At 40.0% G+C, this 14940-nt stretch overlaps 1 protein-coding gene across 4 annotated transcripts in view; it reads right to left on the reverse strand.

Moving 5' to 3' along the window:
- lysmd4 (LysM, putative peptidoglycan-binding, domain containing 4) overlaps nucleotides 1-14940 on the reverse strand; it is a 43777-nt gene that overhangs the window by 6776 nt on the left and 22061 nt on the right. The window contains exons 3-5 of one of the 4 annotated variants that reach the window (XR_010958365.1): nucleotides 12805-13194; nucleotides 11087-11197; nucleotides 3644-3760 (exon numbers count right to left, since the gene is read on the reverse strand). Coding sequence is in view for 3 of the 4 variants with exons in the window: in XM_067971568.1 (XP_067827669.1) it covers nucleotides 12682-13194 (513 nt within the window). In the remaining variant the exon portion in view is untranslated. Of the gene's footprint in view, nucleotides 1-3643; nucleotides 3761-8541; nucleotides 11198-11246; nucleotides 13195-14940 lie in introns of those variants that run through there. The other 3 variants (XM_067971569.1, XM_067971568.1, XM_067971567.1) reach the window with 3 other exon arrangements.

Raw genomic sequence — 14940 nt, forward strand, 5'->3', positions numbered from 1 at the left:
AACTTGTATGTTTTGTACTCATGCCAACTTTTCTGCCATCAATTGCACAGGCATTTCACTGCCCACGAAGAGTTATTTTTCACCTACTCAATAATCAAGCGATCACAGAGACATTGTCAACTTACAAGAATATTAATCAGACACGTAAACTGTGGAGTGTCCAACAGCACAACTGTTCTTTTTTCAAAACATTTTAATTCCAACCTTAAAAAAAAATTTTGCAAAAAATATTGATAGGTGACGTGGAAAAACTTGAGCACCGTTCGAAGATCAGATTGTTCTATGAGCTTGACCCCAGGCTGTGGCAATGCCTCCACAATAGAGAATGCCATCTTATCTAACAGATAATTAACTGGGACAATGTTAATTAGTGCAGTGCAATCCTATGCCAAGTGTTCTGAATGGTGCACTGCAGTGCTGTACAGAGTGCAACTGGTAACACTGCACCTGGTCAGTGGCTTTGCTTCACTTGCAGCCAGTATGTTCTGAATAACAGACCATTAATTATGTGATGGTTTGGGGTTTTGTTTTACAATTTTCCACAGATTATTGGCATTGTGGGGTAGATTCCACTCCCCTCCCAGCGGTGTTCGGGAGGGCCCAGTGTATTTTGAGGGCTGGGCCTCGTTAGCGTAGGGATGGAGGGCTGCATGCAGAAAACAAGTGACCCAGGGCAGCCCGCAGGCTCTGTGTCGTCGCAATATCAGGTGTCCGGATGGCCTCCCGAAGGTAGTTTCGGGGGCAGTCTGTTCTCTGGAAGGGGAGGGAACCCGTTTCGGCAGATTGTTTTGTGGAGTCTGGTAGAGCACTTCTGCTCCTCCCTGCCTCACAAAAATAAATGAAAACTTATCCTCTTGGCCTATATTCGGCTGGACCGCCGGCTGAAACTTGCGGAGTGAACACGACGTACACTTTGCCCAGCACTGTCCTTAAAATGGTAATTGGGGTCCTGTGTTCATTGTAGGACCCCGATTTATATATCAAAAGTATATACCAAAAAAGGGTGTAAGGATAAACCCAGCAACTACAGGCCAGTCAGTTTAACCTTGGTTTAACCTTTTAGAAGCGATAATTCGGGACAGAATTAGCAGTCACATGGACGAGTGTGGATTGATTATTGAAAGCCAGCATGGATTTGTTAAAGTCAAATCGTGTTTAACTAACTCGATAGAGTTTTTTGATGAGGTAACAGAGAGGGTAGCTGAGGGCAATGCGGTTGATGTGGTGTATGTGGACTTTCAAAAGGCGTTTGATAAAGTGCCACATAATAGGCTTGTCATCAAGATTGAAGTCCATGGAATAAAGGGGGCAGTAGCAGCACGGATACAAAATTGGCTAAGTAACAGGAAGCTGAGAGTAGTGGTGAACGGTTGTTTTTCGGACTGGAGGGATGTGTACAGTTCCCTAGAGGTCGGTACTAGGACCACTGCTTTTCTTGATATATATTAATGACTTGGACTTGGGTGCACAGGGCACAATTTTCAAATTTGCAGATGACACAAAACTTAGAAGTGTAGTGAACAGTGAGGAAGATAGTGATAGACCTCAAGTGGATATAGACAGGCTAGTGAAATGGGCAGACACGTGGCAGATGAAATTTAAAGCAGAAAATGAGAAGTGATACTTTTCGGTGGGAAGAACGAGGAGAGGCAATATAAACTATACAGCACAATTCTAAAAGGGGTATGGGAACAGAGAGATCTGGGGTATAAGTGCACAAATCATTGAAGGTGAAAGGGCAGGTTGAGAAAGCAGTTAAGAAATCATACGGGATCCTGGGCTTTATAAATAGAGGCATAGAGTACAAAAGCAAGGAAGTCATGATGAACCTTTATAAAACACTGGTTTGACCACAACTGGAGTATTGTGTCCAGTTCTGGGCACCGCACTTTAGGAAAGATGTGAAGGTCTTAGAGAGGGTGCAGAAGAGATTTACTAGAATGATTCCAGGGATGAGGGCCTTTAGTTATGTGGATAGATTGGAGAAGCTGAGGTTGTTCTTCTTGGAACAGAGAAGGCTGAGAGGAGATTTGATAGAGGTATTTAAAATCATGAAGGGTCTAGACAGAATAGATAGAGAGAAACTGTTCCCTTTGGTGGAAGAGTCAAGAACCAGAGGACATAGATTTAAGGTGATTGGCAAAAGAACCAAAGGTGACATGAGGAAAATCTTTTTTACTCAGCAAGTGGTTAGGATCTGGAACTTGATAAGTATTTGAATAGAAAAAATTTGCAGGGCTACGTGATAGGGCGGGGGAGTGGCTGGATTGCTCTTGCATAGAGCTAACACGGACTTGATGGGCCGAATGGCCTCCTTCCGTGCTGTAACCATTCTATGATTCTACCACCTGAGTCAGGCGGGCGATCCCAGTGTAGGCCCTGGGGAAGAAATGGGATCGCTGCCTGTTTTCACGGGGCTTCAAAACCTGCCCCCTGTTTTTCAACTAAGTAAAATTACAAATTTATATCACATGCATACATATTAAATAAAAGAATTTGTTTATTTTGGGCTCCATTCACTTTCTCTGTTTCCATATTATGCTTGACTTGCCTCAGACTTGTCTGTTTAATGTTGAGTATGGATTTCTCTTTGGCTAGTGGTCTATTGCACCATTAACAACATGCAAGGCGGGATGTATTTTTTTTTAGGAGTGAAAAACTACATGGAAAGTTGGGAAGCAAACCTTTATTCCTTTGAATACTTTCTGTACTTTTTCTCACCTCTCAACGGAGAATGAATTCCTCTGCAATGGGTGTAGCAAAATTTATAAAGAATATGTTCATGACTTTTCTACCCCTGGAGAATATAAGAAATCCTAGTTTCTTTTCTGGTATTTCCTGCTTCCTACTTATATTTGGATTTCCCCTCTTTCCCCCTCCCACCGCATTATTCAGTTCAAGTTGTGATTCTCACTTGATGGAGAATCATAGGACAGAAATAAGGTTCCTCCATTTCTCAATGAAAGGAGACTGTTTAAGGGAAACCTCTCTATTTAAAAATAAATACATAGTGATTTTAGTTGTTTACTGACAACCCTTGGTAATGTGATCTGAACAATGTGCTGATCTATGGGGATGTTTTACTGCAACATTGCAGTATGTCCATGCACGTATAACACCATGATCAGATTCACTGGATGTAGTGCTTTTTACAGAACTTTGACAAAGACTTTTTTTTTAAAGAAACAAAATATTAATGTAGTTAATTAAGCATCAGATCATTCGATCTTCTGCAGAAGTTGGGATCGTTGGAGAAATATGCCATATATTTCCAAACACCATGGTTTGTGATATCTTTGTAAATGACGAGGCTATTTCTTTGTAGTGTGATAATGAGGAATTCCCATCAGAGAAACATGGGCCTAGAATTTCCTTGAAATGACTTACACCATTGTTGCATCATTTAAAAAAAAGTGCTGTGCCTACCGATATTTCCTGGGTCTGCTTATTGCATTCCCATTGATGCAGGTATTGATGTAAAACTGGTGTAAGCAGCTAAACTATCTGGAACCGTCTGTGCAACCTTTAGACAGACAGTTCAGCCTACATTCTTCAGCAGCAGACTGGGGGACAAACAGGTGAGAAAGCAATAGGGCTTGGCTTTTTAAACTTTACTGTCTAATAACTTAACTGTGTATCTTACCACTTGTACAGAATTATGACCACTCAGGCACCATCTGTGCCCTAGGGGCAGAACGGAAGGGTACGAAGCCAGAGGAGATGAACGCACAACTTCACTCTTTCAGACCTCCGAGCTCTCCTGGAGGGTGGGAACAAAGAGAAATATGTAAAGAAATGAAAGAAAGATGGAAATTTGTAAAATTTAGGGTAGTGGATCACCAAATCAAAAATCAGGATTTCTCACAAACTAAATTATTAACGGGAGTTGTGATGGGAAGCAATTTAAGCACTTTAACACAGTATGAGAGTGGGGGTCATTTTAAGTGACTTAGTGTAGTGCACTCTTGAAAGCCAAGGCTGCTTTTCTAACATATTGTGGCTAGCAGAGCTGCTTTATTCTTACATAATACCCTAAAAATTGAGGAACTATATATACCTGAAGAGAAATTAGCCTTGAGTTTGGAATCCTGCAATAAATAAGCTATGCTATGATACAAAGCTGTGATCATGAATGAGTTGCTCTGCTGCATCAAATTCTGAATCAACGTAGTTATTTTTCACTCCTTTTCTAGATGGTTGTATTTTAGATCTGGAGCCATACAGAAACATAATTCCAAAAAAAGCCTTTTACACGGTTCCTTTGATTGCATTAGGAACTATGGAGGTGAAATTAGTTTTTGGGGGGGGTAGTGCAAAATGGGTGATAGCAAATCGGCAGCACATTTTATATCCCACCCGATTTTCTTTTCCATTGAGAGCAAGGAACCCTTTGTGCTCAACTTTCTTATAGTAATCTTTTAGTGACTGGGAATAATTAAAAGAAAACATGACAAACATGAAACACAGCTATTGCAATGTCACAAACATGCTTTGGAATGCTTTAAATGTGGTCAAACAAGAATTAGGATGGGAAATATCAGATCAGGATGCTAAGTTCATTTGAAGAATAGGCAGTACTACATTTGATGAGCAGTAAGGAAGCTTTCTTATTCTACATAGTATAGATGACTTTGTCAAAGTCATACCCCTCAAAATTAAGGATTATGCTTATTTGAGGATCAAAGACAAAGACTACCAAATGTCTTTTTTGCAGCTAATTCTAAGCAGTAATATTGAGCATTACTGTATTATCCAACTTCTAGATTAAATTCTTGAAACTATGATTGAATACCACCAAAACGGAATGAGATTGGATTGCATCAGGGAACTCTCTCCCTGCCAGCTAGTTGTAATGTGCCATTAAATGCAGAAAAAACACAATTCCTGGGATGAAAGGGTTGTCCTATGAGGAGAGGTTAAGTAGAATGGGCCTATACTCTCTGGAGTTTAGAAGAATGAGTAGTGATCTCATTGAAACATATAAGATTCTGAGGGGGCTTAACAGGGTAGATGTTGAGACGTTGTTTCCCCTGGCTGGAGAGTCTAGAACTAGAGGGCATAGTTGCAGGATAAGGGGTCGGCCATTTAAGACTGAGAGGAGGAGGAATTTCTTCACTCAGGGTTGTGAATCTTTGGAATTCTCCACCCCAGAGGGCTGTGGATGCTGAGCCATTGAGCATATTCAAGGCTGAGATAGATAGATTTTTGGACTCTAGGAGAAATCAAGGGATATGGGGATTGGGCAGGAAAGTGGAATTGAGGTTGAAGATCAGAGGATCTGATTGAATGGCAGAACAGGCTCAAGGGGCCGTATGGCCTACTCCTGCTCCTACTTCTTATGTTTTAATTGTACCAACAAAGGGGCTAATTTTGATTGGTGAAAAAGTAACCCATTGTTTTATTTCCTTTAGATGTAAGGAATTGAGATGATTTTCTAACAATTCCTATTGATGCAGAGCAGAATAAAAGAATTATATTGCAATTTCCTGTCAAATGGAATACAGAGAACCTAAGGTAAAAATAGGATGTTGTCTGAATGTGCTGTGACGGAACTGAACTTTAGTTTGTATCTACTGGAAGGCACGCATTAGCCTAGATTTTCTAATTGGATGCAAGGCCCACTAGAGGTGGGGCAAAGTGTCATTCATACTTACCTTATATAATGAAAACTAACTCCACTGTAATTTCTGGGGCCAGCCTCATTTTAATAATGTGGTATGCTCCAGGTGTTAGAAGTGCCTCTGGTTGAGAGCTCACTCAATAGGGGTGAGAAAATAGCATGCTGCTGCAGGATTTAAAGTACTGCAGCTTCTTAAAGAGCCAAGCATCATTCAATAGGTTTTTGCTGCACCAAAGAAATTATTAACTGTGACAACATCTGCTGCAGGGCAGAGATCCCCACCTTACGGACTCTGCTGTGGAAGAGCTGCCGCAGGTTGGCAGAGGAGGGAGGCCCTTTTTGGAACAGGGAAAAAGAGATCCAAACAAACCCATTGGAAAGAAGTGGCTTGGGTTGTGTGTGCCAACTCCAATAACCCACCACAGTCACCCAGTGCCAGAAAAAGGTTCATGACCATACCAGATCAGTCAAGGTGAGAAAACCAACCACCCTTTCAACAGTTGTGGTGACTGATCTCAGACAAGCATCACCCAAGGCCTCATTATTTCATTGATATTAGCTCTGCTTTCCTGCAGATCAGTGACTATGCACAGCCAGTGCCTAGTACTATGGCATGGCAGGAATGTGCATTCATAATGTCCGTCTCTCAGGCTAGCAGCACTTGTGTCCAACCCCACCAGCTCCTTTTGATACTTGCATACTTGGCAAAAAGGAGACAGGGTCAGGCTGTCTATGCAACAGCACAAGAGGTGCAGCCTGTAGCATGACCAACTCAAGACTCAGCTGCTGAGAGAGTAGGGCACCCTCAGTCCCAAGTCCCATGGAATGCAGCGACCAGCCACCTCACACCATCCTGCCAGTCAGGTAGCATCTAAGAAAAGTGATGATTAAATTTGAGTTCATACATCACACTGGTGCCAAGTGGAAACATTATAGTAAGTGGGCACATACACACAGTATGGGTTATCAGTAAATTTACGATGGCACCAAAGTTTTTAGGAAAATCTAGAAGTTGCTTTCACAAGGTTGCCTGAATAGGAGCTTTGTATTTTAGGGAATGTGTGTATTTTTACTGAAGGGACTGCAGTTGATGGAATATTTGTGGAGGGAAAGGAGAAAGCCTTCTGTATAAGAGATGCACTAGCATCTTACAGCCTCCAACAGCTAGTCCTCTGCATCCTCTTCAAGCTGCTGCTACTAGTCCTCTGCTGACAGCAGGAGCTTTCCTCCTCCAGGGTCCCCACAAAGAAGCCTTTTCATTAGGCAAAGTTGCACAGTGGGCATTAAACAACCACAATCCTGAGTAGCTAGCCAAACTGCATGGCAGTACACCCTCACATTGATCAAGGCACCCAAACCGTACCTTCAACATGCTGATGGTGTGTTCAATCGTTACTGTGATGACGCATAGACCTGATTTATACTCAGCTTAAGTCTTGGGATCCCGCATAACACATGGCTGCAGCGGATAGCCTTTATCTCCCTGGAGCCATCCCACGACTTCCCTTTCAAGGTCAAAGAGTGGTGGCAACTGGATTGCCTTGAACTGAAGACATTGTGGCAGCTGGTAGGAAAACAAGCATTCACTTGATGGTTGCAATTGAGGTGCATGTTGAGAGTGCAATCCTTTCCAGCTGATAATAGTAGGTGACAATGAACAAAACAACACATTTGGCCACATAGATGCAAGCTATGACTGATTTTACCTTCCAGGGTCCTGCCATTCTAACACTGCAGTGCCTTGTCATGCTGCTGTCAGTTGTCCAAACCTCCAGAAATGATGGAGGAAAGTGGGCAGAGTGCTGGCAGAACCAAAGTCCTGCCCATTTGCTGCTCCCAGGCACCTGATTTACTTGAGCCCAACAGGTGGCTGTTGTGTGTAGAAATATTCAGATTGCTATGTTAATTAATGTAATCTTTGTACTGAATTACAGCATACTCAGAAACCCAGCAGTTGTAAGATTAAGGACAAGAAGTACTTTACAAATTACAACTGTTTGGCTTAGGTGTCAGCCAAGCTTTTATCTGTGTCATGAAGTCATGAATAGATAGTAAAAAGTGTGAAGCAGTGAAGAGCAAGTATCTAGCAATTAAAATCATATGCGACTACAAAATACATGGGAGGAGGTGTTTCATGAGATTGGATTGGGCTTTCTCTCAAGATTTCACAAGGCTGAAAATGTTAAAACTCTCAAAAGCTTTGCTTGAATTAACACCAGGCAGAAAAGGGAGATTTATCTGAATACAAGGTAAAAGTTACAATCAAGAGTGGTCAGGCCTGTTACCCCAGTTTGTTATTGTACCAAAGGTTATCTTAGATTAACAGAAGCAGGTCAAAAAAGAGATTAAGAGGCTGAAAATACAGGGTCCCTACTCCATCGCTGGAAGAGCAGTGGAGCTGGACTCCTGATGTCCTGCAGCTACAGACACTGACCCTGTTCTAACCGGGGAGATGCGGATGTGGTTGGAAAGCCTTGACCCGACTTTCTCTTTTGGTCTTCAGTACAGCTCCTGCCTTGGGTTAAGTGGTAAATGCACTGCCTAGTGTGGAACTTTCTAAATCAAATCCAAGATTAGTTCATTATCCGTTGGACAGACATGAGTTAATGCACTTCAAAAGAAGTAATTCATTGTGTAAAGTGCTTTGAGACATTTTGATCAAAGCATCGTATAAAAACAGGTATTTATATTATAACTGAACCATAAAGAGCAGGAAAGACCTTGTTTGATCCCTGATGAGTGCTGAGTAAATCAATCTAAGTTTGGATGGATGTGGGACCTCTACAATTGGCTTCAGTGCCCCAGCGTAAGAGGATAAGGGGGAAGGGGGGGGTCCCGATCCAATCACTATTCATTTCAGACACTAGCAAGAAAATTATTAAAACAGACACAAACCAAATTCCCAACACCCATGAAGGCATGTTAAAATTTTATTTTTTAAAAAAATAAGGTACACTTCTTCTGAAAGGGGAGTTGAAGAATTGATTTAACAATGTAACGCCAACAAGAAATGTTGATATTTTTAAAAACATCCATCATGATAATTCTAGCCCATTTTTTCTTTTCTTCCCCCAACTAAAACGGAATTAATTAGATAAAATCCCTAAATTTCAACACAAGAGGCCATTCAGCCTATCATGCCACACCAAAGCTATGCGCTCTGATCTCATGTCCCTTAATATTTTTCTTCAAGTGCTTTTAAATCTCACTTTTAAATGTCATGGTTGGCTTAACTTCAATAGGTATTACATTACATTTCTAATAATCATTTGCATGAAAAAACTTCTTCTAACCTCTCTTTATATTTCTAATACTGATCCCAAATTTATGCCCTCACCAACCATTAGAAATAGTCTCTCTTGAATCCTTTAATAAACTTGAACACTTCTGTTGTGTCAGTCTTAGCTTTCTCTGCCCTAGTCTTTATCCCCCAGCCTCTCATCCCTGGTATTATCCAAGTGAATCTACATTGCACTTTTTCCATAGTTCCAATATCCTTTTTATAATGGGGTGCCTAAAATGGCACATTGCAACTGCAGCCTAACTAATGTCTGTACAGATTCATTATTATCTCCTTGTATTTGTAATCAGTGCCCCATTTATAAAACCAAGAATCTCATTCACCTATTTTAATGCCTATTTTTTTTAAAAAGTGTTTCTAAGTGTACTGTAATTCCACTTTTAAAGATTTGTTTACCTACACTCCTGTTCCTCCACTCAATTGAGCATTGTACCATTGAAGGTATATTTCTATTTTCTGTTCTTTTGCCCCAAAATGTATAACTTCATATTTATTTATGCACCATGAATTTCATTTGCCATATGTCACCCCGAATTTGCTTCCTACATTAAAACAATGACAAAAATCATTGAATCTTACAGCACAGAAGGCCTTTCGTCCCATCGTGCCTGTGCCTGCTCTTTGAAAAAGAGTTGTCCAATCTAGTCCCACAACCCAGCTTTTTCCCCATAACCCTGCAAATTAGTCCTCTTCAATTACTTGTCCAATTGCCTTTTGAAAGTTCCTAATGCATTCCAGATCTTAGCAACCCTGTGATAAAATGTCTCATTTCCCTCTAGTTCTTTTGCCAATTATTTTAAATCTATGCCCTCTGGTTATCAGCTCACTTACCAGAGGAAATGGATTCCCCCTACTTGCTCTATCAAATCCCTTCATAATTTTGAATACCTCTATTAATTCTCCCCTTAACCATATCTGCTTGAAGGAGAACAATCAGAGCTTCCCCAATCTTTCCACATAACTGAAGTCCCTCATCCCTGGTACCATTCTAGTAAATCTCCTCTGCACCCTCTCGAAGGCCTTGACATCCTTCTTAAAGTGTGGTGCCCAGAATTGTACACAATACTCCAGCTAAGGCCTAACCAGTAATTTGTAAAGGTTTGTTTTTGTATTCAATGCCCCTATTTACAAAGCCAAGTAATCCCATACACTTTCTTAACCACCTTATCAACTTGTCCTGCCACCTTCAAAGATTTGTAAATATGCACCCCGAAGTCCCTCTGCTCTCACACTCCCCTCAAAATGGTACCATTTAGATTATACTGCCTGTTCATGTTGTTTCTCCCAAAGTGTATCACTTCACACTTATCGGTATTAAATTGCATCTGCCATGTATCTGCCAATTTCACCAGTCTGTCTATGTCCTCCTCAAGTCTGCTACTATCCTCCTCCATTTACTAAATGGCCAAGTTTTGTATCATCTGCAAACTTCAAAATTGTACTCCCTATAATGAGGAATCTGGAAGGATTCAGGGAACGGTGATTCCCTTGTTTGAATGGAGTGGATAATTGTACAAGTTACACTACTTGATTTTAAGAAAAATCAGTTTTTATGGCAACAAGGCTTTCTCTGTTGAATAAATTCTTGAAATACATATAAATAAATTATCTGAATTTCATTTACAACAAGAAAAGCAATGGTCCTAATGCTAACCCCTGGGGGACCCCACTGCATACTCCCCCCAAGTCACAAAAACATCTGTTCACCACTACTCTCTGCCTCCTATCCCTTATTGGGTATTACGTACCCACGTTATCACCGTCCCTTTAATACCATGGGCTTCTATTTTCCGAATAAGTCTGTTATGTTACTTCACTGGCTATAAAGCGCTTTGGGATGTCCTGAGGTTGTGAAAGGTGCTATATGAATGCAAGTCTTTCTTTATGCCCTCTTGCAGCCTCTCACATTCTGCCATACCTTTCGTTATAGTCACTAGTGGTTTTCTTACTGCCAATGTGAGAGTAACTGGTCTACTGTTACATGGCATAGCCCTTTCTCAATGGGTCCTTTGGCACAATATCTGTTTCCAAATAATTTTTTTTAAATTATGGTTAGTGCAAATGTTATTTCATTGCTAATCTCTCAGAAGCCAACTGAGCAAAAGTCACTGGAGATGCATTTCCCGTCCACATGAATATGTAAAATAAGTTTAAAAATTACTTGCATTTTTTGTTGTAAAGCTCATTTACTGTTGAAAACACTACAATCCAAGTGACGTTAGCCCACGTTCATTTGGACTATTGTCATTCTTTTGCTTGATTAAAATTTCACAATTCTGTGAATGAAAGAGATACAACTAAATAAGAAGTTTAGCACAAAATAAATAAATTTCTAGTGGTTTAATATAAAAAAAAAGTAACATCCAGGGAAAACTTTGTATCATTCTGAAAGTTTGTGTGAGCAGAAGATAGCAGCAAAAAGTTTAAACTGGCAAAATGTTGAATGTAATGTGGTGTTTCTGGCAGCCTCAATAACTCAACAGATGAAAATACTGTCTGAAATCAGATTGGTTTAATGCAAAAGCAATATTTGTAAATGTTTTGCAGAAAACAATGTATAATATGCAGGTGTAGGAGAAAGAAAAACCATCCATCTAATTAAGAAGTAATCAAAAGAAATAGTATGCAGAGTTATGAAATTAGTCAAAAAGTAGAATTTTCATGAATGCCAATTTTCTTTGTTTTGATTTCTTTTATTACTGCCAACTTTCTTTGGCATCACTTCTTACATGTAGCTTGTATTTATTTTGTCGGAATACTTAAATTAGATTAGTTTACTTCTTTCATAACAGCAGATTGCTCCAATAGCACTTTTGTTTAGATCTCTGTAGCTGCAGTTTACAGCCACACGGTCCAAATTTAAATTTCATCAATGGGAAACAGGAAAAAAAAAATCTCTCCAATCAAAAATCAATAGCCAGGATGACAAAATAAAGGCTTAACATGAGGATGGCTAAACATTAAGTCACGAACATCACAAGCACCTTTTCTGTAAGCGACTGGAATGCTGGTTCATGAAAATGGAATATTAGCATGCTAGTCAGCTAGCATTAACTTCCAAATATAATGGCAGTTCTTAATCTGTAACCAATGTAGTCTATCTCATGTCCCAAAAAATATTTCAAGATTTAAAAGTTGAAAATTGTAGGTACAAAATTAGAGGATTACTATTATTTGGCACTGGGATCCAATGTCTAAATTATATGACATTAACGTAATTCTGTGTACATCTATTAAATACTTTTATAATAAATCTCAGAATACTACCACAGCCACAGTTGTCACTACCAATTGCACTTTGTTTGACTAGTCCTTGGTTTACAAGAGCAGGACTCATCAGCAGCCATAATCACTTCAGGGAAACAAATAAGATCTACGACTGTTAAATAACTTTTGATTACTGACAGATTGGCTGTAAACTCATTCCAGTAATTTTTTCTTAAATTACCATTGCCAGATAAATGCCCTGTATAGGTACTGCAAAAAGCTGCAATAAACCAGGAAACGATATGGGAATTTGAACTTCAATTTAGGACTTACACTGGACCTGTACAAGCAATGCCTATGTCACAGTAAAGGTCTAACAATGGAATATACATCCCTGCACTGGTACAAGTACGGTATCATTAAAATCAATGACTGTAATTGTTCCAGCCAATACTGTATACAGTTAATCAAAGATGACAAAATGAACATAGAATTTTTCAATCCATCCTATTCACCCATTTGAAAGTGCTGCAATACTCGATTGTACTGTAGTTCAGATTGTGCCATTTGGCCTTATTGTAGTGTCAGTCGTCATCGAAGCTGTTGGGTCCACAGGATGCTCAGTCTTTTGAATTTTGAAGTACACTACATAAAATATCGGGACAATAATACCCACTAAAAGCATGATTCCCACAGCATTCCACCATCGAATACCCCAATCTGCTCCATGATGAGTATCCTTCGGAGATACCGCGTCTGAATTAAATCCATTGTGTGTTTGACAATAAACCACTTCTTCTAAGCGATCTTTACATTGATCTGTAGACTGGATGATTTTCTCAATATCCTTGTCAATTTCCTCAAAATATTCACTCAACTTCTCATCTGTTCCTTGGTCCTCTGCACATATAGAGGTTCTGCTATTTGCTGAAATAGTCTGTCGCCGTTTTGCCTCTTCATGTGCTTCTGTCAACAAACCGTGCTTTTTCACAGGAATTTTTATTGTTTTTAAGGCAAAGAAGTCTTGCTCTCTGATGAGGTTGTTCACTCGTTTGAGGTCTGCAACCTAATAGAAGCAAACAAAAAAAGTTTATTTTAATCCACTGAAATATTCTTGAATACCTTGTTACAATTTCTCAATGCAACATTAGTATTTCATTGAAAGTTTTTTAATAGAAACATAGAAAATAGGAGCAGTCGGCGGCCATTCGGCCCTTCGAGCCTGCTCTGCCATTCAATATGATCATGGCTGATCCTCTATCTCAATACCATATTCCCGTTCTCTCCCCATACGCCTTGACGCCTTTCATGTCTAGAAATCTATCTAGCTCCTTCTTAAATATATTCAGTGACTTGGCCTCCACAGCCTTCTGTGGTAGAGAATTCCATAGGTTCACCACCCTCTGAGTGAAGAAATTTCTCCTCATCTCAGTCCTAAATGTCCTACCCGTATCCTGAGACTGTGGCCCCTCATTCTGGACCCCCCAGCCAGGGGAAACATCCTCCCTGCATCCAATCTGTCTAGCCCTGTCAGAATTTTATATGTTTCAATGAGATCCCCTCTCATTCTTCTAAACTCAAGTGAATACAGGCCGAGTCGGCCGAGTCGACCCAATCTCTCCCCATACGACAATCCTGCCATCCCAGGAATCAGTCTGGTGAACCTTTGCTGCACTCCCTCTATGGCAAGTATATCCTTTCTTAGGCAAGGAGTCCAAAACTGCACACAATACTCCAGGTGTGGTCTCTCCAAGGCCCTGTATAACTGCAGTAAGACATCCTTGCCTCTGTACTCAAATCCTCTTGCAATGAAGGCCAACATACTATTTGCCTTCCTAACTGCTTGCTGCACCTGCATGTTTGCTTTCATTGACTGGTGTACAAGGACGCCCAAGTCCCTTTGTACATCAACATTTCCCAATCTATCACTATTTAAGTAATAGTATGCCTTTCTGTTTTTCCTTCTGAAGTGGATAATTTCACATTTATCCACATTATACTGCATCTGCCATGTATTTGCCCACTCAACTTGTCTAAATTGCCTTGAAGCCTCTTTGCATCCTTCTCACAACTCACAATCCCACCTAGTTTTGTGTCATCAGCAAACTTGGAAATATTAAATTTGGTGCGCTAATCCAAATCACTGATATATATTGTGAATAGCTGAATATAGGGAAATGCACTGATCCCTGCGGTACCCCACTAATCACAGTCTTCCACCCCAAAAAAGACCCATTTATTCCTACTCTGTTTCCTGTCTGCTAACCAATTTTCAATCCATGCCAGTATATTACTGCCAATCCCATGTGCTTTAATTTTGCACACTAATCTCTTGTGGGAGTTTATCAAAGCCCTTCTGAAAATCCAAATAAACCACATCCACTGGTTCTCCATTATCTAATCTACTAGTTACATCCTCAAAAAACTCCAGTAGGTTTGTCCAGGAAGTTTTTAAGGACAGTTTTTTCCCAGCTTGGAAGCTCTGGTGAGAAATTTTTAAAAAATTCCTATTTACCAGACGAGTAAGTCTTTAAAAAGGGAGAATATTATTTTTGCTTTGGAACTTATTTTTTAAATAAAGTGGAAGAATAAAGTTAACTAAAACGAGAGCCAGCCAGCACAGGTGTGGTGGGTCAAATGAATTTCTTCTGTGCTGTAAGATTCTATGACTTGAAATTATCTGGAAAGTTTTGGAGTAACCACGGCTAAGAGTGTTGTTGCGCCATGTTTTTCCGAGGAAATTAAGCTTAACTGATTTACGCCAATTCTACGCTGAAACATCAGCATACATAAATTTCCTCAGTCGTTTGCG

This window comes from Heptranchias perlo, chromosome 34 (genome assembly GCF_035084215.1).
Source record: "Heptranchias perlo isolate sHepPer1 chromosome 34, sHepPer1.hap1, whole genome shotgun sequence".
NCBI lineage: Eukaryota > Metazoa > Chordata > Chondrichthyes > Hexanchiformes > Hexanchidae > Heptranchias > Heptranchias perlo.